We start from the raw sequence: 25,572 nt of genomic DNA, 5'->3' as shown, positions 1-25,572 counted from the left end.
GATGCATATGGAAAAAAGCCTAACAATAGTTCATGACCTCAGGGCTTGAGTGAAGCTTCTGATGTGCCCTCCCACAACATGCCCATGGTGAGCAGGGAAAGCCAGGGTAGGTGCAGCTCTGATTAAGGCTGAGGTGTGGCTGTCACAGCCCAGGGAGCACATGGGGTCTGCAGGAGGCTCTGCTTGCTCTGGCATTCATTCATTTCATTAATGCTGTGGATGATGGAGGAGAAAGCGTGTTTATGGAATGTCTGCAGCACACCTTGCAAGGAGATGTTATAGGCACTTCAGAGGACACAACTAGAGTTCAGACTTGAGGAACTGAAGAAACTATGGAAAATAGCAGCCAGTGCAGTGAGATCAGAGTTCTGTGCCTGGGGGAATGGTGAGTGCCATGAAGGAAGGGGTGGATGAATGCCAGGCAGTGCAGCTCTAGGCAGGGATGAGTGTTGGTCAGACACATTGTTTTGAGGTGGCATTGCAGAAAGGACAAACATCTGGCTGAGGTGTTGGGAATGTGGTCTGTAAGGCACATGTGGTAATTCTGCTCTGCAGCTGGAGCCCAGAGTTCCATTTTGGGCTCTAATCCAAGAACAATGTGGAGGAGACAGCAGTGGTCAGAGGTTTAGAACACATGAGCTGTGCATGAAGGTTGAAGAATTTTGCCAATTTATTTAGTCTGGAGAAGAAAGAGGGGAGATACGATAATGGCATTCAGATATGTAAAATGACAGCTTTGAGAGGAAAATAATAAACCTTGCCTGTGTTCATGTGAGGAAAATAAGGAATAACCAGCTTAAATGACAGCAGAGGAGATTGCAACTAAACACCAAGTGAAACTTCCTAGCAGCAGGGTGTTTTTGCACTGGCACAACTGTCAGAGGAGCCTCTGGAGCCCCTGTCACAGGAGGGTTTTTTTAAAAATTAGTAAGAAAAGCATCTGTTGGGACTGATGGGTAAGTTTGGTGAGTGACTGATGTGCCTCTGGGTGTGGGAGAGACAAGCTGGCCTCTGGGAGTCCCTTCCTGCTCTAATTCTGGGATATAAATTCAGTAACAAAGCTGCAGTGGTGATTGAACAACAGCCTGAAAAAGATTTGATAGATGAGGCATTTGCCTTACTGATACTCAGCATGCTGTGGTTTAGAATTTGCATCTCATTCAAACCTATCTCTGGTTTCATATCCTCTTTTGTCTTTCCTAATATCAGAATCTTTTGTAAATGTGAGCATCAGCACTGAGTCAAATTGTTTCCCAAAGATGAAACTTTTCCAAATACGAGCTCAACTTGAAATAGAAAGACAGATTTTAAAATTACTTTTTAGCTCTGCAAAAGGAATTGGAACACATCATTCCTGACATTTCTTTTTAGAGTTACCTTGAGACTCTTCAGTCCTCACCTATCTCACCTTGTACAAGTTTGTCTTCTATGACATTTGTCTGCCTAAGAGTAAATTAAATGCAAAATTCATCAGCTGTTTGGACAGATGGATAGATAGACATTAAGAGTATTGTTTAAAAGTCATCTAAGCAAAACTGAAGGCAGGTTTGGAGGTTTTTTTTCTTCTACAGCATGATTTCAATCTGAGTACAAATTTACCCTAATTTTAATTGAGTTTGGGGCAGTTGTGGTGCTCACTAGTGCCCTGCAGAAGCAGAGGGCAGATGGGAGAATTATGCAGAAGGAGGGGATGGTTTACAGATGGATGCATGGGCTGATGATAGGAGAGAGAGCAAGGAGAGATGTTAGTATCTTAAAAAGAGTGACTTAAAGGCCTCAAGGAAATGGCAGTGTGATGGCAAAATGATTCAGTGTTTATCACTTGGGAAATCTGCAATAAAAGCAGCAGAAACGTTTTCTTTCACAGCAGCAATCACAAGCACCTTGGGAAAGATGGCTGTGGCCAAATGTTTGTAGTTACTTGTTCATCCAGTGTTGATTATTTCGTGTTAATTCACTCAGCTCAGGAACTCAACCTGCATTTGGCACTTTATTTTATTTTTATCCCCCACTGAGGTTTCTGCTTATCAGCTCCTTCCAAGTACAGAATATTTTGCTTCACCCCAAAAGAGGCAGAAAGCTGAAAAGAAAAATACAATCTAAAGACCAATTTGTCTTTATTTGTATCTGAATGCTGGATGGGGAACTACTAGTGTTAGGTTCTGCAAAGTGCCCTAGGTGTGTCCATTATCTTCTCTATGGAAAAGAAACACCCATATTTCCTGTAGGCTTGCAAGTAGAAATTGTCACATTGACAAAAACAAAAGCAAAAAAGGAAAATTTGCTCATTAATGGTCCTAATGTGCACAAATGTTTGAGTGATTTTTAAAAGTGCTTCTTGGAAGTGTGTCTTAAGCAGAATTGCAAGGAAAAAATTAAAAAGGTAGAAACCTGTTGGCATTATGGAAATGAATTAATTTTGATTTAAAAATAGCAATAGGAGCAAATTATACTTTCATAAGTCCATAGGAACTCAGTGTTGGAGCATCCAAAAGAAGTGTTGCAAGCAGTGTAAATGCTTGAGATGGATGTGAGGGCCACCTGCTTGGGAGTGAGTTAGAGGAATGTAAGTTTATTATGATGTAAGTTTATTATGTACATCTAACTGTTGTCATGAATACATTTTTGGGAGGATATGAAATTAAATGTATTATGCAAAAATAAGAGAGCACACTACCACATTTTCTCTGACAATAGATGCAGCATTTAACTTCAGCTGTTATTTCTAAACAAGAAAAAAAGAATAGTAATGGTGATAGAGCCTTTTGCTACTTGAAGACTCGGTTGTTCTTGGCCAACAATGATCAGGTAAAGCTTTGAAAAACACTTTTTGTGGAGCAGATTTTTTGGTGCTTCCTTTGCCTTTCTTGGAATGTCTCAGCACCCTCAGTGAAAAAAAACATGCCATTTTTCATTTTTCCTCTGGGCCATATTACATTACTTCATGTGCAGCCACAAAACCCAGCTGATGTTCCCTGTGACAGAACGATAGAGGGGCCCTTGGAGCCATGCAGTGAGATAAAGGGGTTCTCCCAGGACTGCTGCTTCTCACCAGCAAATTCACAGCTTGGGGAGGGCCTGACTTTGCACCTGTTGTGGATTTTACTTTGTTCTGTTTTGTCTTGTTGTGTGAGGGATGCAGTCACCACAAGCCAGTCCTGTTTGTGCTTCATGCTATAGCAAGGCAGTGGTGATACAAGCTGGGGGAAATAGAGATTGTTGCCCAGCATTATCCTCAAATTGATGCCATGAGGTACATGTTGTAAAAGTAGTTTTCAAGTAATGACTGCAACATTTTTTAGGATTCCTTAAAAATCTGCAACTTCAGCCACCTTGCACAGAATTTACTGGATTTTTCTTCCTCTCTTGGTTGTTTTTAGAGTTTTGAGTTTAATGGAGAGAATAAAAGCAAATCCCAGAGCTTTGTAATGCAGATGAAGGTTATCACAAGGTATCTCATGGTTTGCTCAGAAGTAAAAGAGAAGTGAAAATAGGTGTGAGATTTGATGCAAAGGTAGAATGTGGGAGTGGCTTTGTGTTTTAAAGTCAGATGTTGTCATCCCAATCTTTTCTTTGCCATGACTTTCTCTTCCGCTTCTGATTGTCCATTTTTGAGCAATGGGCTCAGTCTTAGCAGTGAAGGGGCTTCACTTTTTTTTCCAAGTTTCTCTATGGAGTCGACTTTAAAGTTCATCTTTTACCTGTTTTTATTCTTTTCCCAAACCCTGGCATTTTTATTGTTTCTCAGCAGCCTTTCCAAGTGCTGCTCTCTGTTGTGCACTTGGACTACTTCTGTGCACAATATTAATGTTTCTTTTGGTGGGCTGTGCAAGCACTTCACTGAAGTATTTCCAAATTTGATGGTTGCTGTTTTCAGAAAGAGCAGCTTAAGCACTGTGCTACTGATAGATAAAATCACTTGGGTTCTACTTTCTTCTATATCAAGGATTTTAAATTATCATAACATTCCTGCTTTTTATCAAGCTCCATAGTAACATTACACATTTGCAAAGCTTTTGAGGGGAAAATAATAAGAGCATTAATTGGTAAAGTTTTTGTATTAGGAAGTAGACTCTTTCTGCTTCCTCTGTGCATTTGTTCTGTCACTCAGATTGATTATGTGCAGATTTTTGGGGCTTATGAAACAAAAAGGACATGACTCCCTCACCTGTGGAACTAGAGTTTTCTGTCTTCTTTGTATTTTTGTGGGGAATATAGGAAAATGTTCTGCCTAGAAAGCAACTGCTTATCTCAGGTAATAGTGAATGAGTCTGCTCACAGTAAAAGATAACCCTGAGCCAAGAGCAGACAGGATGCAATGATGCAGGGAGGGACAAATTAAAACTGCAGGGCCAATCAGGATCTCTGATACCTTAGATAAATTGAGAGATATCTTACTCAGAAACTACAGTACCTGGAAGGATTCCACTGTTTATTTTAACTGACTTACTAGAAATAAGGATTCTGGCCCTACAAATAAAACCTTTGTGGAAGCAAGTTGGAAAGGGAGTAAGATATATAATATTTGGAGCACTGCAATTCTGGATAGTCAATATATTTTTGAGCTTGGGAACCTTTCACAGGCTTTTGGCAAACAAGCTTGCAACAGAGCCATAATTACATATTTCATAAAAGGAGTTCTCAATTTTTAAATACAGTGTGCTTGCCAGAGGTGATGGATGAACATGTAAGGGGAAGACTCCAAAGCAATAAAATGCATCTTTGATGATGGGAACACTGCAGAAATAGGAAGACTCTATAATAAGATAGATAAATGCAGACAGAAGAAGGAAAGAAAATTTCTTTGAGCAAATAAATGTTTTTAAAGCAATGTTTGCACGATTATCTGACCTTAATACCTTGTTTCTGAATAAATAATTTCTTGAAGTTTGTGTCTTTTAGACATAACCAAACAGAAATAACCTTACTAATGGAGCAAGCTTGTCTGACATTCCTGTAGAGCTGCATGCAGTGGATTTACCTCTTGGGTAAATGTGGGCTACTTGACAGATCCCAAAGGAAAAAGCAGCAGTTCACCTCGGGCTGGGAGCAGCCAAAAGTCACCAGATGATTGTTTAGTGTCCCAAACCCTTCTGAGCAAAGGGAGATGCCTTGCTGTTGGACATTGCACAGGAGTGTTCATCTTCTTGCCATGAGCTCACAGAACCCTGGTTACCTTGTCCACTGTTTCTTAGTCAGTTTATTAATTTTGCTTTGGTGGCCTGCAAACAGCATTTATTGAACACACTCTAACCACTCTATTTTCACAGGATTTCTGCTCATTTAATTTTCAAAATTACTGGCCTGATTTCTCCTTGACCATTTGTGTGGTGTCAAACTGTCTGAATAACCCAACATATAACCCTTACATACATTTCCAGGAGAATGGACAGAAAAGGAATTTTGACCTTCCATGTTAAGGTTTATCAGCACCTCTCAATCCCATCTCTACATGGAATATTTATTGCAGAGAACAGTCTATTTGTATCCATGGGATTCCATCTGACCATAAGGATCTACCCTTGTGGATTTGGTTGCTCCCAAGGTCTGTGGAGGTGTGAGGGTAAAACAGAGAAGCAGCTGTTTTAAGTGAGTTACAGGATGTGAGAGCAGACAGTAACCAGCAAAGGTTATAAACATGAATTTATCTTTGAATGAGACCTCAGCACACTTTTTGTTTGTCTTCTTAGGCTTGTCTTTCTCTCCCAAATAGTGGTTTCATTTTTTCCATTGTTTGTATAAAGAGATGAAGTTGGGCAGGGCACTGGGCTGCATATTAAAACATAATGTAGCATAAACCACTGTGAAGCAGTAATTGACAAGTATGTCAAAGTAAATAAATAATCAAAACATGAGAGTCCAAAGGCAGTCCCTGGGGAGTTCTTGAGCCTCATAGCCACCAGCAGTCACAAGGCTGTTTGGGTGACTCCAGACAGTCACTTTTGTATTCAGGTCATGCCTTGTCCTCTTCTTCAGTTACAGCTTCCACCAGCTGTGGTGTCCTCTCTGCAAGCATATCCTGACAGAAAGCAGGATAAAGAACTTCTCAGCAGGGGTGGTTAACACACTCTGTGTATTCATATCACCAGTTGGAGAGGAAGAGGGAAAGGTTACTTACTAAATGTGAGAACTGAAAATACACATATGTTCAGAAGTATGCCCAACACCTCAGGAAAGGGGAAAATGGTGACTCTTTTAAGCTGCAGTGCTTTGTTTGCCAGAAATTAAATCTGTTTGGAAAGGGAAGAGGAGGCACAGATCAATGTTTCTGCAGTTGATGTCCTCATCTCAGAGCAGATACAAATGGTGGCAGTTCCTAAGCTCCTTGGATGATCAGCTCTACACAGCTACTCATCATGAAGCTGACTTGTTGCTAGAAGGGGAGTAATACCAGATGATGCAGGGGGGCAGGAAAGGTGTCCATAAAGATGTATTTCACTATATTTATTAAGTCTTAACTTTACATAAGATTCTTAGCTCTTAAGTGTTCTATGCAAAGTTATTTCAAAATAATTTTATCACTAGCCGTGTTATATCTTGAGCTTTAATCCTTCTGTTTCTTTTTAATGTTGTACTGGAGAAGTTGGAGGCCTTTCATTTTACTGAGCATATTTTGTTTTAAACTCCAAAACTCACAGAGAAATGCAATCTATTGCTTAATAATTTCAGTATAACTTTGTCTTGTATAACTTTCTGACATAGGAGTTTTGGAATTTGCTTTGGACATTTAAAGCAGAAATCTTGTATCAAGTCCTTTTTTTTTCCTCTCTTTTTTTTTTTTTCCTTTTCATTTTAGTATAGGGGGTGTCATGGTGAACAATGGATTTCTGTGAGACATCTTTCACAATGGTGATTTATTATTTAACATTAGCTGGTCTCAGTCCATCTTCTTCCTGGCCCCTGTGTTCTTTAGGGCTGACAATACTGACTGCCTGGGAGCAGGGCTTGGGCATGCACAGAGAGCACTGCACAGCCCAGTGTTGTGGTCCTGGAGTCACTGGGCCTGTGCTCACTTCCCAGAAAACGCCATTCCCTGGCATTAATTAATTAATTAACTAGAGCCAGAGCCCAAGGAATGAATGTAGAAGTTGATTCACCTGACCTCCCTGGTGAGGTCAGGTACCAGGCATGTTCTGGGAAGATTTTTGGACCAGTGCTTGGACACAGAGCTCCAGTTTCCAGCATGCTTTTTCCCCAAAGCTTGCCCAGAGGGTAGGATGGGTGGAAATAGGTGGTTTTCCTTGGAGCTGGGAAATCTTTCACAAAGTGCTGAGGCTCCTGTTGCAAGAGACCAGCTCTGGTTTGCCATGAACAAACTAAGAGGCTGCTGAATAGAAAAAGCACTTTGCTGCAGAGCTAAGATTCAGTCAGAAGGAGGAAGCACTGGAGTTATGACTCCACAGATGCATCTTTCAAGTAAACAGAAGGACTTTCAAAACACCTCAGTGTCCTCTTTTGCATCAATGAAAAATATGCAGCTGCTTTGCAAGGGACTGGCTGTCACCAGTTTGACATAATCAGAAAGCTGCTGTTTTCCCAGCTTCCCATGAGCTTCCCAGGACAATCCCTCATAGGGAAGAAGATATATTTCTTTTCCTTAAGAGATAAAAGAGGGCTGATGACTAATACTGAAATGAATTGTTAAGAGACTTATTTACTTAATTGAGCCTGCTTGTTTGCTACATGTCCCAATTAATTTTTTGTTGTGACCATATTGAAGCAACCTACACCCTTGTGACCTTCTCTTATAATTATTACTATTTTCCTCATTTGAAGCACTGTTTTGATTATGTACTCCAAAAGCTCTGCTGAAACATCTGTAGTGCTACCGCAGAGTCAGATTTTTTCATTGTTTGGAACTCAAGGGTAGCAAGAAAAAGAATCCTTCTTTATTGAAGTTCTTAGAGGTTATGGGTCACTTACAGCCCTTAGGGGAGGGGGGATGTCTTCCTTTTTAATTTCACCAAATGAGTATTTTGAATAGGCAGAACTTGTTTTCTAACTAGAATTTTTTTTAAGAAAAATGTTTTGTTGGATGCAGCACTCAGAGATGGCTCAGAATTCCTCTGCTGTGAATATTGTACATATTACAGGGTCACATGAGAATGAAACAGCAGTGGAGAAATGGCTGGCAAGTATGGCCAGCCCTAAATTTGCTGAGATTGCTGTGTGGACTCTCTGCCCCAAATGAGGCATTGTTTTTATTATTGCTTAAATTAAATACAGTATTTGACAGCTCTTTGCCTAAACCACAGTGGAGTTGTGTGAAAATCTCTCTCTGAAGGAGAGACTCTCTCAGCCATGGTATTCACATCTGCATGGTAGCTGACTGTCAGGGGCTGCCAGTGCAGGGGGGTGTTTATTCCTCAGTGTTTCATGGGATGAAGATTTTGCTGTTTGTACCAAACTCCACCATGTTGACTTATGCTCACTATAATGTTTTTGAACCCTGTCCCCAGCTCCTCTCCCCCCATTTAGCTGGAAATGCCAGCCCAAGTGGTTTTCCTCCATCAGGGCATGTTCACGTTCACATGTGCTGGGGGAGCTTGTTCTGGGCAGTGATCCCAGAGGTGGTGCTGGTTTGGGGAAAGGTGCTCTGCCAGTGCCATCCTTCCTTGCAGTGGAACTAGAACAATTACAGCAAGCTCCTCACTGTGTTTAAAAAGTGCCCTTGTAGGTCTGTGCACCTCTTACTGAGTCCCTTCTCCTCAGGGAACAGGACTCTTGCACAGGATATTTTTTCACTCAAGACTTGCTGATGCTCTTTCTCTTATTGTTTTAAGTAGTACACTGCTGTCCCCAGCCTCTACCTGCTTTTTGCTCCATTCTGTCCAAATCAAAACTGGCCATGCTTTCAACTTCTTGAAGCATTGTTTAACCTTTTTCCCTCTTCTTCATTCCCAGTCCCTTTCTCTCAACTTCCTTACAAAGTGCTTTCATATCTGTGCTCTATGCTCTGTGGGGTTTCTTTTTTTCTGTATTGCAGACTCTGTCTGTTCCTGAAACAATTAAAACCACTTATTAAAAGATAATAGCTCACTCTGGGTCACAGTTTTTCAATGGCCCTCTAAGCTGCTGGGGATTTTGGTGCCAGAGGAGAGTGGTGCTGGGTAGAGCCTACCTTGGATGTCAGCCATATACTGGGGTGCTGTGTCCTTTTGTTTTAATGTTTGTCTGGGCAATCCTCTGCTCTTCAGAGTCACACTGCTCGTGTGTGTGTGATGTGGCACTTTAGAGCATGGCTTTAGTGATGAACCTGGCAGTGCTAGGTTAATGGGTGGACTTGATCTTAGAGGTCTTTTCCTACCTAAATGATTCTGTCATTCTGTGTAGCAAGAATTCCTGCCTCAGGAGAAAAGAAATTATCTGAAAATCTTTATTCAGCTTTGAATAATAATCCAGTGTTAGATAGACCATCTCAGACCAGGCTTCTTCATGCACCAGGCAAAGGTGGGTGACTGAAAAAGCCAAAGGAGTGGCTGTTCCACAAAACCATAATTAGGTTGCCCTGATTATGCTTGCCCTGCTCACTCTTGACTTTCTCTTTGTACAAAACCTGGTTCAACTCCTTGCTTGTGCCTATGTCCAGAACACTTTGGCTCAGCATTCTGCTTTGGAGTGTGTATGAAAGCTGCTGTATGAAAGATTCATTTCCTTTCCAGCAATGGGAGTTTCCTTTCTAAATGAACTCATGTGCCAGATCACACAGCACACCGCCAAAGGGCTGCATTTTATATGATGCCTACAGGGCTCTACTGAATGAAATCTGCAAGTCTTCAGAGTTCTGAAGATGCCTTTGTGTTTTTTGGCACAGAAACAGAAAAGCCGGGGCTGGAGGTGGGAAATGGATTGCCATCTTGGAAATTTAACGACCAGCTGTTTCCCTGTGACGTGTGTGGAAAAGTGTTTGGGCGCCAGCAGACTCTGTCCCGGCACCTCTCGCTGCACACAGGTAAGGCAGGGCTTGCCTGTGCTGGTCACAGCACTTGGGAATTCCCTGGGGTTTGTTTCAGGGAGGAGAAGATGGTAAGGAGAGGAGTGTGTGAGCCATCCTTGGCTCACATGGGGCAGAGCCAAGCACAGGAGCAGGACACAATGGACACAATGTCAGAGTGGGCTGAGGGAGTGAACATTTGATTTCTTTGCAGCCTATATGACATTTCTCCTGTTGATTCAAGTTTGTCCAGGTTCCAGCAGATCAGACTCTAGACACCAACTGATACCAAGCTTGGTAGTGGAGTTCTGAAGAGAAGGCACAGCCTTTTTTTTTTGATGATTTGCAGGTTTTTTGGACAGAAATATCACCTGATGAACTTTTCAAGTGTCACTGAACAACAAAAAATTTGGCTTTGGTGTTTTAGATCTGTGAAACTGAAATAATTGAATAACTCATTCATCTTTGCTGTCATCATACAGTTCTAAGAGGAACAGGAGCTGTTCTACCCCATATCAACTTTCTTGAAGTGCATCTGCTTCAAATCAGCTGAGACAAACTGAGTTTTTATAAGGAAGGTGCACTCTGCCAGCCTGCTGAGGTGCACTGCATAAAATGACACTTGGAAGCAAGAATTTCCCATGTAGTGCTGAGAAATCCTGATTGGTATAATGCCAGTGTATGTTGAGCCATCCAGCAGATCCATCCTGAAAAGTCTCAGATGCTCCTTGGTCCAGTGGGGTTTCCTTAGTCCTAAGCTGCTTTATGGAATGCCTTTCCCCTCACACTTATAGCATTATATTTCAGTTTTAGAGGAGCAAACCCTCAAAGGAAAAGGTTTTAAAAGCAGACATAATCATAATGTTTGGTAATTTTAATCAGCCCTTCACACAATGCAGCCTGGCGCATGCACGAAACCTGTGCTGCCAGGATCTAGAAATTATTAATTTAAAATAAAAAAGAGGAATATTTAAAATTGTGAAGCATCAGAAACTCATGATGAATTATTTTTTTCCACTGTTCTTTGAGTGTTCTTTGAGCTTTTTCATTAGCTCATTTTTAGAGCTGGACTGATGATATACAGTGTTCCCCTTCCTCCTACCATCGGATTTTAATAAAAAATCATCAACTATCAGCTTTCTGCAGCAATTGCATGGACAACCTCCACAATAAGTCCAAAAATCAAATAAAAGATGCTGGGTAAAGGAAGTGGTTGTAGACTATTGACCTGTTTCTCCACTGGCTTTGCTGCAGCTCCCAGAACAGCAGTTGCCCCAGTTTTCCAGTTTATAAAGTTTTATATTATCCAACTACAAATGGTAGAGCAAATTAAAAAAGCTTGCCCTAAACTACTTTCAAATTAGTTGAGGTTTTTTTCTGAGTAATTGCTGTGGACTCCTATAAACTTCTAAAAGTTGAGCTTCCAAAGTGCCTCATCCTGAAAGCCGCTTGGAGAAACCCAAAGGAATGCACGCTTGGTTACTGGCAGCTTTCAAAGCAGCTGCCTTCAGGCTGAGGTATACACTGACATCTCTCTGCTCCTTTTTTCAGAGGAGAGAAAATACAAATGCCACTTGTGCCCCTATGCTGCAAAGTGCCGTGCTAACCTGAACCAGCACCTGACGGTGCACTCGGTGAAGCTGGTGAGCACTGACACCGAGGACATCGTCAGCGCCGTCACGGCCGAGGGCAGCGATGGAAAGAAGCACCCCTACTACTACAGGTGAGCCCCCAGCCAGGGGCTGGGCACCAGGCACTGCCCTGTGTGCCTGCTGAGGGCGTGGGACAGGGCCACCCTTCTGGGGCTGCGGGCTTGGAGCCGTGGCTGTAGGATTTGTCCTGCCCGGATCTGGCTTAGGATGAGCAGGGAACCCTGGCTGGCTGCTTCATGCTGTTGGACTTGGCTGGCTGTTGGGAAGGGCTCGGGGGTTTGCTGTGGGGTTGGTTTTTTAAAGTGGCTTTGTGAGGGAGCTGGGCTCTTAGAAGCCCCTTTAACTTTTTAAGCAGTGTTCCTTTAATTTTTGTGTTTGGAAACATCCCATTGTGTACATGGATTCACAGAGAATCTAAAGCCCGGTGCTTCCAGTCACCTCTGATTGTTCCCTTGTCTTCAGCCAAATTCATGAAATCAAATAGCTTTAAAGTGTTATCAAGAATTGTTATATCAATCTACACATTTCCTCTGTTTGCTAGAGGTATATACATTCTGTGACCAACATGGTGAAAGAAAGAAAACCTTCAGGAGAATTTGCCTGAAAAATTGAAAGGAATTGCCCAGATAAAATGGATATTTAGACATTCTTCTTATTATATGCACTGTTGTGCACTCTGCAAACTGTGATGTGCACTCTAGTGGCCAAGCAGATTACCAAATCACTCTTACTTTTAGTCAAAGTGCCAAGAGCAGATTTAATTACAAAATCATAGAAGTAAGAAATAAATGAGACCTGCTGGATTAGATTATCTAGTGCTTCCCCTTGGGAAAGCAAAATAGTGCCCTGGAGTATATGCCTTTTCCAATCTTTCTGGCTTGTTTTAAATGTTAATGGTCTAATCAAAGCAAGAGGAGAACTCTGCAAAGAAAGTTAAATTAAAGGGTCCTTTCCACAGCCTCTCAGTATCACCCTGTTTATGTGCTGGCTGCAAAATCTATATCCCTGCTAATTATTTGCATAGCTGAAGACTGCTGTTTTCCAGTCAAGCATAAGAAATGTTTGAACCCATTTTTACTTGCTTGCACTGAAACTGCCAGGCAGTTTTGCACAAGATCCCAGTTTGGCATGGGAACCATTCCAGGGCTTGAAAATCACTCCTGGAGTGTGCAGCAAGCTCTCTGTTTGTCAGTGTATCAGCTGTACTAAACATCTTGGCAAAGCTGCAGTGCCTCTTATTGCCCAAAGGAATCGGTTAGGTGATGCACAGCATCTGGAATCTGTAGTTTTTAATTAACTTTATGATTATTTAGCATCATTATAGCATGTACAGGATTGTTGCATTGTGCCTGCCCTTAATCACATTGGCATGGCCATCAGTTCAAAGGCAGCTCAGCAGACAAAAGAGTTTCGCAGTGAACACTGAGCAGTGAGGAAGAGCAGAAAACTGTGGTGTGAGTTTCCTCTTACAAATTTGGGGAAGGGCAATAGGTTTCTGTTTGTGATTTGGTTTTTAATGTTTCTTTTACTCTTGAACTCTCTTCTGCCTGCAGCTGCCATGTGTGTGGGTTTGAGACAGAGATGAATGTCCAGTTTGTCAGTCATATGTCCCTCCACGTGGACAAGGAGCAGTGGATGTTCTCCATTTGCTGCACGGCGTGCGATTTTGTCACTATGGAAGAGGCAGATATGAAGGCTCATGTCAACAGCAAGCACACAGGTGATGATCCCTCTCTCCCAGCTGCAGTGATCTCTCTCTTCCTTGCTTTTTAGGTGCAACCTTCACACTTCCCATTAGCACTCTGCTTTCACTGAAATGCTTGCTAATTAAGGCCTGATCTCTCAAAGTTGAAGTGAATTGGACTCCAGCCAGGCAAATAATCTGGTAGTGCAGATCAATTTTCAAGCTTAGTGAAATAAATGAAGGACTACTTAGCCCTTCTTCTTCCTATTCCCCTTATCCCCCAAATCCCCTCTCCTGCTGGAGTCAGTCAAATATTTCATTTGTTTTTCTGGTTTACTATTTCATCAAAATCCTGCTTTGACTTGAGCGATGATAAGGTGACTTTGAGGGCTAATTGTGCATACCTGGCTCTAAGTCTGAAATAAACATTTTGTTGAGTTTTGCTCCTCTCTGTGTTTGCCCCCCCAGTCCATCAGTTTGGAATTTGATGCTGATGTTTAGTTGACACTGTGATTCAGCAATCCCATAAATGTACTTTATATTAAATAGCAGAACAAGTCGTGCTTGCTCCCTGGTCCTGCTCACATAATAGCCAAGGATAAGAGCAATAGCAGTTTTCAAACAAGCTCCATATGCTTAGTCCAGCTAATGAAGTCTGGCATAATTTAAGGAGAAGAAAATTGGAATCTTCTTAATTAATTTCTTTTATAAGACCAGGCAGAAGCATTTTTGCTGCCACAAAGTACTCACAGTTGTATTTACAATATGGAACCTGATTGCATCCAGCACAACTTTTCCATCACTAAATTGCTTTTCTTGTCCTACCAGGAATAAAATTGGGAAAACAGGAGGGATGAAGAAGAGGGGAGAGAGGAATACAATTAGTTGTGTTCACAGATACATAAGTTAAATGGAACCACAGAAACATGAACTACTGGAAGGCTCTCAAGGGATTTTATGCCAGCATAGCTCTCAGCACTACTTCACTTCATAAAGAGGAGTTCAAGGCAAATGAGAAGCACCACCCATAGCTATGTGAAAAGCTTCAGAGCTCAAAAGTGAGCTGTGCTCTGCTGTATTTTCCTATTGTGGCTAAAAGATTGAAACTGCCACTTGTCTTTTGATGATAGGCAAAACCCCCTTGTTCTTCCTTCACCCTGCCCAAGTGAGCCCCTCAGCTGGTGATTCAACCAAATGTTCACACATATGGCAAATACAGAGTAAAAAATAGAATGGATTTTCTGGGTCACTTGACTCCAGTTCCTTATCCTGTGATGTTGCCAGGTCATAAAGGGGCTGTTTGTGAGGATATGGCATATGCCTTCAAAGAAGGAGCATTGTTTTAAATGAACTATTTTGGGAGACAGGCAGCTTCTTGCATTAAAGATTAGGGACCTTTTCAAAATTTTCAGTGTGTGTCATAATCAGTGATAATCAGAGTACACATACATTGTTCTTGTCCAGAGCTGCCCTCTATCTGAAACAGGAGTCCTCCTTTTCCTCCCTCCACCTTTCATCCCTCCTTCCACAGTATTTATTCCCTTAGTACATTTCTGGAGAACAACACTCTGCCCTCCAAATGTACACTGAGCCTTTTCCTACATGGAACACAGTTTTCCTGCTGTACCAATCCCTCACTGCACGTGTTCTTGTTAGAACCCCTGTTCTGGACATATGCAATCACAGCTGTACATGCTGAAATGAAATAAGCAGTGGTGGCAATACAAACCAGCAACAGCTACTGGGAATAGGTGACACAATAACATTCTGTGATCATATTTACCTTCCTTGAAGGCTCCCCAACACTGATTGCTCATATTCATCCCTTGTTCTGCTCCAATTCTCCTTTTGTTTTCCTTGACTGTTTCCAACCTAAGCACTTCTCATTTGTAGCAAAAATTCTTGTTACTGGCCCTTCAGGTCGTAACCTTGTTCTCTGTGCTATTAAATTTCATTCCATTTGTATTACTCTTGTCCCCAAGGTCAGTGAATCTTTCTGTATGATATCCAGTCATCCTCCCTTTTGGCAGCTCAGGTCATCAGATTTCATTAGTGCATTCCTATGTTTTTATCTTAAAGGTGCCACTCAATTTAAAGTTAAGTACACAGGTGCTGCTGTTTGCAGAGGCCTTGATCAGGGGATTGTATCACATGGAGAATTTGAAGTTTTAGTGAAGTCTCCTCTTAACACAGCTCTCATGGATGGGCAAATAATTCCCTCCCACCAGGACATGGGTGGGAGGGAATAATTTGCCCATCCTTGCCTCATTGGCTCATGGCAGTTCTCATATGGGAACTCTCTCTCTTATTCAGTTCTAGTGTGTGATAGGACTTGGGATTTGGACTTCATACATTTATTGCACACATAAGGAAGTTCTGATGCTTTCTTTCTTTCTTCCATAAAGAAGCTCTATCTCTAGGTCCAGTTAAATAACATGCTTTTCAATTAGCTTTGAAGGAGATTCTAATAAAAACATGTAAATCTTGAGACCACACTGTTACCTCTGCAATGATTATGGGGGATGCTCTTCAGTACAGTGAGGGAGATTATTCTTGTTTGCCCTTCATCCCAAATTTACTCACTGGACCCACATAAATGGAAAGGTGGGGGAAGTTTAGCTTGGACCAGTAAGTACTTTTGGTTTCTGCCTCTCAAACCCACAGAAATTCTGTTCCCTTTCTGAGTGACAAGCTTTTGAACTCGGAGTAATCAAAGTGTTTTCTTGGGATTCTTTTCAGTCCAGTAATAAGGTAGAATTGTATGATCCCTTCCCTCTACCATCACAGAAGCACTCTGTTGCAGGATAAACTGAGAGATGTACTGTGGTTAAACACTAATAAAAAGGAAAGAGGCCCCAAAATGTTTTTTTTTTAATCAGCTCAATTAATTTCAGACTTGTTTTGAATTAACTCTGAATATAAGTACTTCCTGAAGTTTAAAACAGAATCGTGGAGACTCCATCTAATCTGCTGAACTAGTTATTGTTTTTTGTTTTTCAGCTGAAGAGAGGAAGACACCCAGTGAGTCTAACAGTCCATCTTCATCTTCGCTGTCAGCGCTGAGTGACTCTGCCAACAGCAAAGAAGATGCAGATATAGCCCCAAAATCCAAGGGGTCAAACAACCTACTGGTCATTTCTGTCGTGCCTGGTAGTCAGACCTCAGTGAACACTGAAGAGAAGTCAGAGAAAGGTAAAAAATTTGTTTAACAAATACAAACTCCCACTCTCCATGCAGTCAGTCTGGCCACAGTGTAAGGACTAAGTTCTGCTGTTCTATTTTTCAGGCTTTGAATGTGTTTTCTGTAACTTTGTCTGCAAAACAAAAAACATGTTTGAGCGTCACCTGCAAATCCACCTGATCACACGGATGTTCGAGTGTGATGTGTGCCACAAGTTCATGAAGACACCTGAGCAATTACTGGAGCACAAGAAATGCCACACTGTCCCCACCGGTGGGCTCAAGTAAGGAAAGCAAGTACACAAACTTTTACTGTGTTAAGCACCTTAATACTGTGGGGATAGGACCAAAGAAGTCAGTCAGAAAGGGGTTGGTTAACTAATAATCCAGATTTGGGGCTTCCTTGTGTTTAGATGACCCAAGGCCCGTCCTTCAGGCTTGCATCATTACAGCAGATTGGTAACTTAGCAGCAGAGGAGCTCTAACAAACTGTGCTCCTTTCCCCATTCAAGTCAAAGAGGTGACAGTATGTGATGGGTCCTGCAGAGAATGAGGCAGTTCTGCAAAGAGCTTTTGGCAAAATAAGGGTTTTTTCCAAGGCATCAGAGCAAAAGGAAGCTCCCAGCACAGGCTCTATTCTGCACCTGGCTCAAAGAAACCAAATCCTGTACAGCCTCTAGGTATGAAGTTACAACCTTAAAGGTTATAGCCTTTGTATACTCAAATCCAAATTCATTTCTCTCCAAGAATGAATAACTTGGATGCTTCCTGCTTTGTTTGCATGCCCCACAACAATCACTATTGTATAAATTAACACGTAACAAGTAATACAGTCTTTTAAGAGAAAAGCCCTTTGGTTTTGGCTGTGGTGGTATCTTTAGGGTCTTTTGGTGCAGAGCAGCGTTTCTAGAGAATGAGTGTGCCCTTATGTCAAACTCTGAGCCCTGAGGGAAGGAGGGGCTGCTGGGGCCAAACGCTTGTCTCTGGGCAGGCAGTGTGATGTTATGGAAGAGGCACATCCCTGGCCTCTGTCTGGTCCAGCTGCTGCAGGAGTAAAGGCTGGAAGCACTGGGAGCCCAGCTGGGGTTCAGCACAGGGCTCCCAGCTCCTGCTGCTCAGGCTGGTGTCCATGTGCTGTGGCTGGGACACGAGGAGCGCACTGTGTCCAACGGTACCGCGTGCAGCTTTGGAAAACTGGTCCTGTTTGCCAGGCAGCCTCTGGTCTGCAGCTCAGTAGTTCCACAGACTGGGATCTGTGGTCACTTGAGCTGAGATGACTGAATGTGGAAAGAAGACCAGATTGAGAAACAAGCAGTGTGTCAGAACGACGGGATGTCTGCCTTGGAATACAGACCAGTTGTCTAATGCACATTTGGTTTAAGCTGTGTAAAATCTGTTCTATTTACCAAGGAAAAACCATGACCATGATATGACTCAAGTCTTCCCAACAGAATGGGTTTCTCAGTCTATATTCCTGCCCAGTTCAAGTAATAATTAGGTACCTTGAAAGCTGCATCTAAGAAAAAGCTCTGATTTATTTTTTTTTAAGGCATCCAGAAGAGCCTGAAGAGATCTAAGTAAATTGTATTTTTCTGTCTCCTGTTTGCTGTGGGGGAAGAGAAAAAAAACATGATTCTTCCAGCTCCAGGTCAAAATCTGAGATTCTGATCCAGAGAGCACCCAGCCCAGGAGAGGTATGTGTGCATTGACAGCCAAGTCCTCTGGTGAAAGAGATAATCACATTAGAAGCCTCAGTGACAGGTCCCTCTCTGGATCAGAGTACTTGATGTGCATCAGGAAATGTGTCCAGGTGTTTGTGTATCTCTTTGTCCTCCTGTTATTGCTCACTTTCCTCAAAAATCTCTTGATTAACTTGTAGATCATTATTATACCTGTATGTGCAACCAGATGTAGCAAGGAAAACACACATAGGGAGAGAGAGAGAATCTCAGCTTAGAAATTACCCAAAATGGCAGAACACAATTAGCAGACCTGCTAGACAGTGAGTGCAGATGTGTGGCAGCTAAGGGTACTGGAAGACAGCAGCCAGCTGCCTTAGCTGTAAGTTTTTACCCAGCCTGGCCCTCTGAGCTCACCAGCTCCATGTGGAAGGTGCGTGCTTGGTTCAATACAGCAGAGACCCCTGGCAGGGAGCTGTGTCCCCACCAACTTCCTCCCAGCTGCACCAAGCAACTGTTTAGGGTTTGTTTGGGGTTTGGTGGGTGGCCAGGCTTGTTCAGCATGCAGCTCAGGCTTCTTTCCAAACTTCCACGATTCCCTCCTCTACCCTTCTTGGCCTCTCCTGGCTCAGGAACTGGGGTGAGGCCCTCTGCCATGTCCACCCCAGGCCGGACGCTTGCTGCTGTGAGTAAGAAGCCACATCCTGTTCCCACACAGGAGCAATTTCCACCATGGCAGAGGCAGCTGTAGGCAAACACTGCCAAGCACACACCCCTTTCAGCATGGCTAGCTCATCTCCCAGAAATGGGAGTCCCTACAAATCATTCCAACAGCCTGGCTTTCAGCTGCTCCTAGCAGGATACCCAGCAAGCTTATTGTTCATGGTCACATAAAAGGGAATTCCTAAGCTTTTGCTGTACATGTGGAATTACAAGTTTATTCCATCTTTACTTAAACAGCTGTTTTCATACTCATCTGTAAACACTCACTTTAAACCACTTCTTAATGGAAAAAAATGGCCCAAGTGACTCCGTGCAAACACTAGGAATGGTTACACAAAGTACCCGTGCATCAGTCACCCACCCTGCACTCCCCGGCCTGCTTTGGGGGAAGACCCCATCAAGGTAAGCCAGAAGGTTAAAGGGATGCTCCTCCAGAGTGAATCAATGCTTTCCTAGGAATGCCATTAAATGGGCAAACCTCCTTTAAGTAGAGACGTGTCAAGGTGAACCAGGTATCGGAAAAAGGCTTCACAGGGAGAACTGAGTGCCTTTTTCTCCTCCTTAGTAGGTCAGAAAGGGGCTGAGTGCCAGGGCTGAAGCAGGAAGGAAGGCAGGTCTGCCAGCTGAGTGACTCCTCTTTTCTTTGTCCCCGCCCTTCCTTGCTGTGTTGCCAGGTGCCCGTTCTGCATCTACTCCACGAACCGCCCCGCAGCCATGGAGTGCCACCTGAAGACTCACTACAAGATGGAGTACAAGTGCCGGATCTGCCAGACAGTGAAAGCCAACCAGCTGGAGCTGGAGATGCACATCCGAGAGCACCGCCTTGGCAACCATTACAAGTGTGACCAGTGTGGCTACCTGTCCAAGACGGCCAACAAGCTGATCGAGCACGTGCGCGTCCACACCGGCGAGCGCCCTTTTCACTGTGACCAGTGCAGCTACAGCTGCAAACGCAAAGACAATCTCAACTTGCACAAGAAACTGAAGCACGCTCCACGCCAGACCTTCAGCTGTGACGAGTGCCTGTTCAAGACTACCCACCCTTTTGTCTTCAGCCGCCACGTGAAGAAGCACCAGAACGGGGACTGCTCTGAAGAGGAGAAGAAGGGCCAGTATTCAACCTCCAAGGAAGCCAGTCCGCTCCTACCAGCGATCGGCTCCAGGAACCTTCTGTCACCCCTCTCAGTCATGTCTGCCTCCCAGGCTCTGCAAACAGTAGCGATGTCGGCTGCACACGGCAGCGGGGCAGAGCCAAACCTGGCAGTGAAAGCCTTGGCCATCAACGGCACTTCCCTGTGCTTCGATAAATACTGGAACTCAGAGTTTGCCCACCTTATCCCTTTAACAATGTTTTTCCCCAAAAACCACTACGATCTCACATTCCATCCACCCAGACCTCAGACTGCGCCGGGAGGTGCCTCTTCACCTAAACACTCCTTCCTTGCCTACCTTGGACTAACAGAAAGGGCAGAAACTGTCTGAGGGCAGTTGCATTCTGTACCAAAAATCCCCCGAAGAACCCAGCAGGTTATACATTGCTGCAAAGGTAACGAACACTTGTACTATATCATTAGTAAGGTTTAGCAAATGGCTCTGTGTGTATACTTATTGCATTGACATGAAAGCTGCTTTATTAAATCTCCAAGAGGTGACCTACTGCATACTTCTACCTTCAGAGGCATGTTCCCAGTACTCTTTATCTAAGAAACTATTTTGTCTTGTAAAGTTGAAAAAAAAAAAAAAAGAGTGTCCTTATTGGCAATCAGCACTTGTAAGATGACATGTTGATGCATTTTATTTTTGGGCTTTGTGTGTGTGCGGGTGCGTGGAAGAGAGGCTGCCTGTAGTGTGCCATGACATTGCTTTTGCACATCCCTTGGATTGGCTTCTTTAATCATCCTTCTTTTCCCCTTTCCACACTCTCGCTCCCTGCCTCCCCCTGAACCGTGAAGCTGCTCAGGAGCAATGTTTGGGGCGGGGCAGGGGAGAACCGGTGTATTATTTCTGTGCTGTTTGCAGCTTCCTTCAGTTGTTTGATGCCTTGTATTCAGTTGTCATAGTTTGAGGATTTGGGGTAGAACTGGTGAGGAAAAAAGTTGCTTTCAGCACTGCAGGATGAGAGCATGACAATGAAAAGAGTGTGTATGTCCACACACATGCAGTGTGTGCAGCCTACACACCCACACAGCAGGCCCAACTCTCAGCTCTTACACAGGTGTGACAAACATCTGCCTCTGGGCCACAGCATACATCTTTTGTTTTAAAAGGGCATATAAATATTATATATATACTGTATTATGCAGTGGTTACCTTTTACTTTGCAGGAACAACTTGTATAACTAGAATTCTATGGTGGAAAAAAAATCCAACAAGGGGATTTAAAAAAGGGTATGGATAAATTCTGGGTATAAATACTCAGACTAAAAAAAAAAGGCAGTTTTGCACAGTGCTTTAGTCTTGCACTAGTTTGTTTCTCACTTGCAAAAAAAAAAAAAAAAGAAAAAAAACAAATTGTGGGCTGAAGTTAATAAGACTGTTTATTTGAAAAGGTACCAGTAACTTCTTTGAAATATAAAGCTATAAAAAGATGCTTTTGGAACCATAAAGTTCTCTTTTATACCCTCAGTATTTCAATTGTACTTGCAAATTTGACAGTCCTCTCACTCCCCTCCACATCATCAGTAATACTTTATTCCTTTCTGTTGATGGCAGATAGAGTGTGTCCTGCTAGGAAGCTAACTTTGTACTTATTTAATGCTCCTACTTGTGGTCATTAAAATGACATGTTATATGTAGCACTTTATTGCAGGAAGAAGCAAATGCAGATTGGTTGTATAACCTTTGTTAATCTCAAAATGCCAAGAGCGATCTTAATGCAAGAGAAGCTAACTGATCGTTAATTGATTTCTGTTCCTTAGACAACTTAATATGTGGGAAGAAAGACTGGGATTAAAAGCACTCTGTTTTACAATTGGAAGTATAAAATGTGAAGCCTTTCAAAATGATCATGTGATGTACAGGAATGCCTTCATACTGAATTACTGTTTTCCGTGGTGTCTCTTGGATTTGGAGCTGGCTGTCTCTTACAGCTATTAGAAGTGTCTGACCTAGCTTTTGCCACAGTCCCCTCCCTGTCCCTTGGCCAAGCCACTGTAGGAGGTGCCCTGAGTCACATCTTTCATGCTATCTGCCCACCCTGAAGGAACTTCCTCTACAGGTTGTTGTGGGATGGGGGGATCCAACCACCCCAGCAGGAAAGCAACGACCCGGTGCAGGAAGGCATTTCGTGTCCACAAGGGCTCTTGGCCATATGGACAAGTAGAAATGTAACTCAGTCTTCATTAGTTCTTAAATGAAGCTTGTGTAGAAAGACTTTCTGGATGCAAAACTTGCATCACTTTAACCTATTTGCAAGATTCCTACATTTGTTTTGTACTGAGATGGCCAAACATTCTCCACTGTCATGACCAAATTCTTCCTGTATATGGAGGACATCCCATCCTAATCTGCGCGCTCCTGTTACCATACTGGAAGCTAGTTACAAGGGGGAAATATCCAAAACCATAGCAGGTTATCCTTTGGCATTATTGATTACAGGACAGAGAAGTCTCACCATTTGTTTACATTCCAGCAGACAGTTCTGGTTCTGATGAGCACTTGGCAGGTCTGTCTATGCAGTGCAGAGAACCCAGCTGCTCCAAACTGCGAGGAAACCTCTGTAAACAACTTACCTAACTCAGGGCCCTGCTCACCATGCTTTACTCCATCAGAGCTCCTGCCACACCTCCCTGGGAGCACAGACTAGATACAAAATACTGTGTTGGGAAGTACTCAGAGCATAAAATAGTTGCTATCTTGACAGCATGAAATCTACAATCTGTATCCAGCAGCTCTACCAGTTCTGTAAAACACACGCATCTCTGACCACACCACAGAAAACCAAACACTCCCAAATCAAAAAGCTTGTTTCTCACACCAACTCCAGGTAAGGTACAGCTGTCCAGGAAGGAGAAGAAAGAGGAATTTTATATTTGTAGGCCACTGTACCTAATCCAAATGGCAGTTTAAATGGGGCTGGAGCTTCCAAGAACGAGCTGCCCGCATGCGACCACCACGTGTTTTGACCATGTTCCACTGCACCAGTATCTGACCTGGCAATGTTTAGTGTACCTGGGAAATTTGTTTAGCACTTTGGAAAGGATAAATTCATCCTTTCTGGCAAGTTATAGAAGTTTTCTCTGTAAGGAAAAGTGTGTTAGGAGGTTTTTATTTTTTTAAGAAAAAAAAAATACCCTATTTATCAGAGCTCTTGCATATTAAAATAATTTGTTTGCAGTTCAAGACTAAAGACAGGAATGTTCTCCAGAGGTCCCCCCTACTGATTAATGACCAACAGTTCTGATAAATTCCCCCCACCATAAAGGTAATTTCATACTGGTTTTCACTATGCATTCTTTAATGAAAGCTGGCGTGTTTTTCCATTCAGTAATTCAGTTAAAGTTCTCAGCACTTTTTTCTTTCTTCTTTTTTTTTTTTTTTACTTGTTGTATTATGTTCAAATATCATTCTGTCAAGGTTTGTGTACATTAATAAAAATTTGTATTGTATAAAGCTTTTTGCATTACAAGGCTGTACAGGGTCATTTTGACAGTAACTGGTATATTTCTTTGCATCTTATGTTGCATTGCCAATTTCTAGTGTATCCAGTTTGGAAGTACAATATACTCTAATTAAAAAGGTTGGCTATATTCTGGTTTCTTTTAGTTTTCCTTTCTCTCTTTTTTTTTTCACCTTAAATATATTTAGAGTTGATTTGGAGGGAGGGGTAAAGGATTCTCCTACAAGACAAGAAGATAATGTCTTCACTTTTTTTCTTCTTATCAATGATATTAATCTTCAATTTTGAAATTGAAAAGGAAAGCTCTGTCTCTCACTTCTGATGAGAAAATACAGCAAATAATCTGAGGACAGCTCCAGGACTTCTTCACTCTCTGGGCTCTGTGCTTGTGGCAGCCTTCCAGGTCAGTTCTGCAAGGGGGATAATTCCTCTTCTGCACACTCTGCTCAGTCAAGCATTTCAAACAAATCAGATCCTTAAGCAGTAGGATCACTTGCTGCACTTTGGTGCACTTGCTCTTGCTTGGAAGTAAACCAAATTAAGTCAAGGAAATTTCCTTGAAGATGAACTAAGCAGTGAATGAAAGAACACAGTGCACTAAAACATTGTCACAAAAATAATTTCTTTTTAATTATAAAAATATTGCGTACTCATTTCATCAGCGTTTTAGAAAAAACTGGGTTTTTTTAGCAGAGATTATTGGAACAATTAAAATGCACAGAGCACACTAAAGAAGGAAACCCTAAGAGCAGACAAATTTCCAAGAAGCAAAGATACAATTGACTCCACTGAACAAGAAAAGATACCCAACATCCTAAAAGGAAGTTAGACTGCTTAAACACTAACCAAGGAAAGAAAATTATCTGGGTGTTCATTAGATAAGAATCACCCTATATATTAGGGTGTTCATTAGATAAGAACCACCCTAAATATTAATGTTAACATTAAATATATCTGGACTGCCTTTTTCCTGCAGTTAGGGCAGTGTTAATGTCTACTCAACTGAAAAAACTCCTTTCAGTTATTTCTACTCTCCTGAGGTGTGAATACTGATTTTCAGGGCCTTTTTCAGTACCTTGTACATGTTGCTGGGTGTTGGAATTCACTGCTCCTCTTCTGCTGCTGGCTCCTTAGCTGAAAGAAAAGCTTTGAGACAAAGTTGGTAAGTCATGGTGTGTCTCAAGAAGATGTGGTGTCTCCCTCTCTTCCTGCCCACACTGTAATAGAAAATATACAGTGAGACTCTCTGTGGAGTTTTTTGCACTAGACATAAATAGTTATCCTAGCAATGAAAAGGCAATCATGCAAATCATGCCCAGAGCAGCTGTGGATGCCCCATCCCTGTAAATGTTCCAGGCCAGCCTGGAGGGGACTCTGAGCAATCTGGCCCAGCAGAAGGTGTCCCTGTCCATGGCAGGAGGGTTGGGACTGGGTGGCTTTAAGGTCCCTTCCAGTGCAAACCATTCTGTGATCCTATGAAGAAGTGGCTTAATTGTTAAAATAAGTTCTAAACCACTAAAACCAGACTGAATTACTTAAAATAAGCTGGGAGGGGCCTGAATTATCTCACTGAATTATCCTGGCTGCCAGTCTCAACCAAAATAAGGTGCCTGCAATCAGCCCCTGTAGGTTTAGTCTGCCAGAAAACTCTGTGCTCACCCAAACAGGGGTGTCAGTGGGACTTGCTGAGATGGGATAAGGAGCCCCTGCCCTCTGCAGCAGGGACCTAGAACAGCCTTGTAGACCTGCACGATTTTAATCAATGAGCTCAAATTCCCCTAGTCTGTATTTTCTGATAATATTCCAATATCCATGTGTGATTACAGAAAACAGCTGCAATTGTGTACTCAATCTTTCAGGAAAAGAAGTGCCCTATTTTCATTCTGAATCTATGTACATTTTTAATCTATGTTTTTAAAAAATGGCTTAAAATTGCCATCTTTTCATAGTTATTTCTTACAATCCTACACATGCCATAGTCATCATGAGCCTAGCAGAACAAGGCTTTAAGAGAGAATTTGTGGGAAGGGAAAAAAAAAAAGCCAAACCAAACTAAATCAACAAACCTACAATTTTCTGTAACTCTCCACTGTTGAGAGGGC

At 42.4% G+C, this 25,572-nt stretch overlaps 1 protein-coding gene across 2 annotated transcripts in view; it reads left to right on the top strand.

The window, feature by feature from the left end:
- ZNF827 (zinc finger protein 827) overlaps positions 1–22,044 on the top strand; it is a 98,597-nt gene extending 76,553 nt beyond the window's left edge. The window contains exons 9-15 of one of the 2 annotated variants that reach the window (XR_008484390.1): positions 9,815–9,952; positions 11,486–11,657; positions 13,140–13,306; positions 16,271–16,462; positions 16,557–16,734; positions 18,000–18,144; positions 19,090–19,564. Coding sequence is in view for 1 of the 2 variants with exons in the window: in XM_054295650.1 (XP_054151625.1) it covers positions 9,815–9,952; positions 11,486–11,657; positions 13,140–13,306; positions 16,271–16,462; positions 16,557–16,734; positions 19,527–20,334 (1,655 nt within the window). In the remaining variant the exon portion in view is untranslated. Of the gene's footprint in view, positions 1–9,814; positions 9,953–11,485; positions 11,658–13,139; positions 13,307–16,270; positions 16,463–16,556; positions 16,735–17,999; positions 18,145–19,089 lie in introns of both variants that reach the window. The other variant, XM_054295650.1, reaches the window with a different exon arrangement.
- The last annotated feature ends 3,528 nt before the right edge of the window (positions 22,045–25,572 follow it).

Source organism: Melozone crissalis, unplaced genomic scaffold, assembly GCF_028551555.1.
Source record: "Melozone crissalis strain CALT ecotype California unplaced genomic scaffold, PUWL_Pcris_2 ptg000006l_1, whole genome shotgun sequence".
Classification (NCBI taxonomy): domain Eukaryota; kingdom Metazoa; phylum Chordata; class Aves; order Passeriformes; family Passerellidae; genus Melozone; species Melozone crissalis.
Note: the sequence above shows the minus strand (reverse complement) of the source record. Positions and strands in the feature narration are given on the sequence as shown.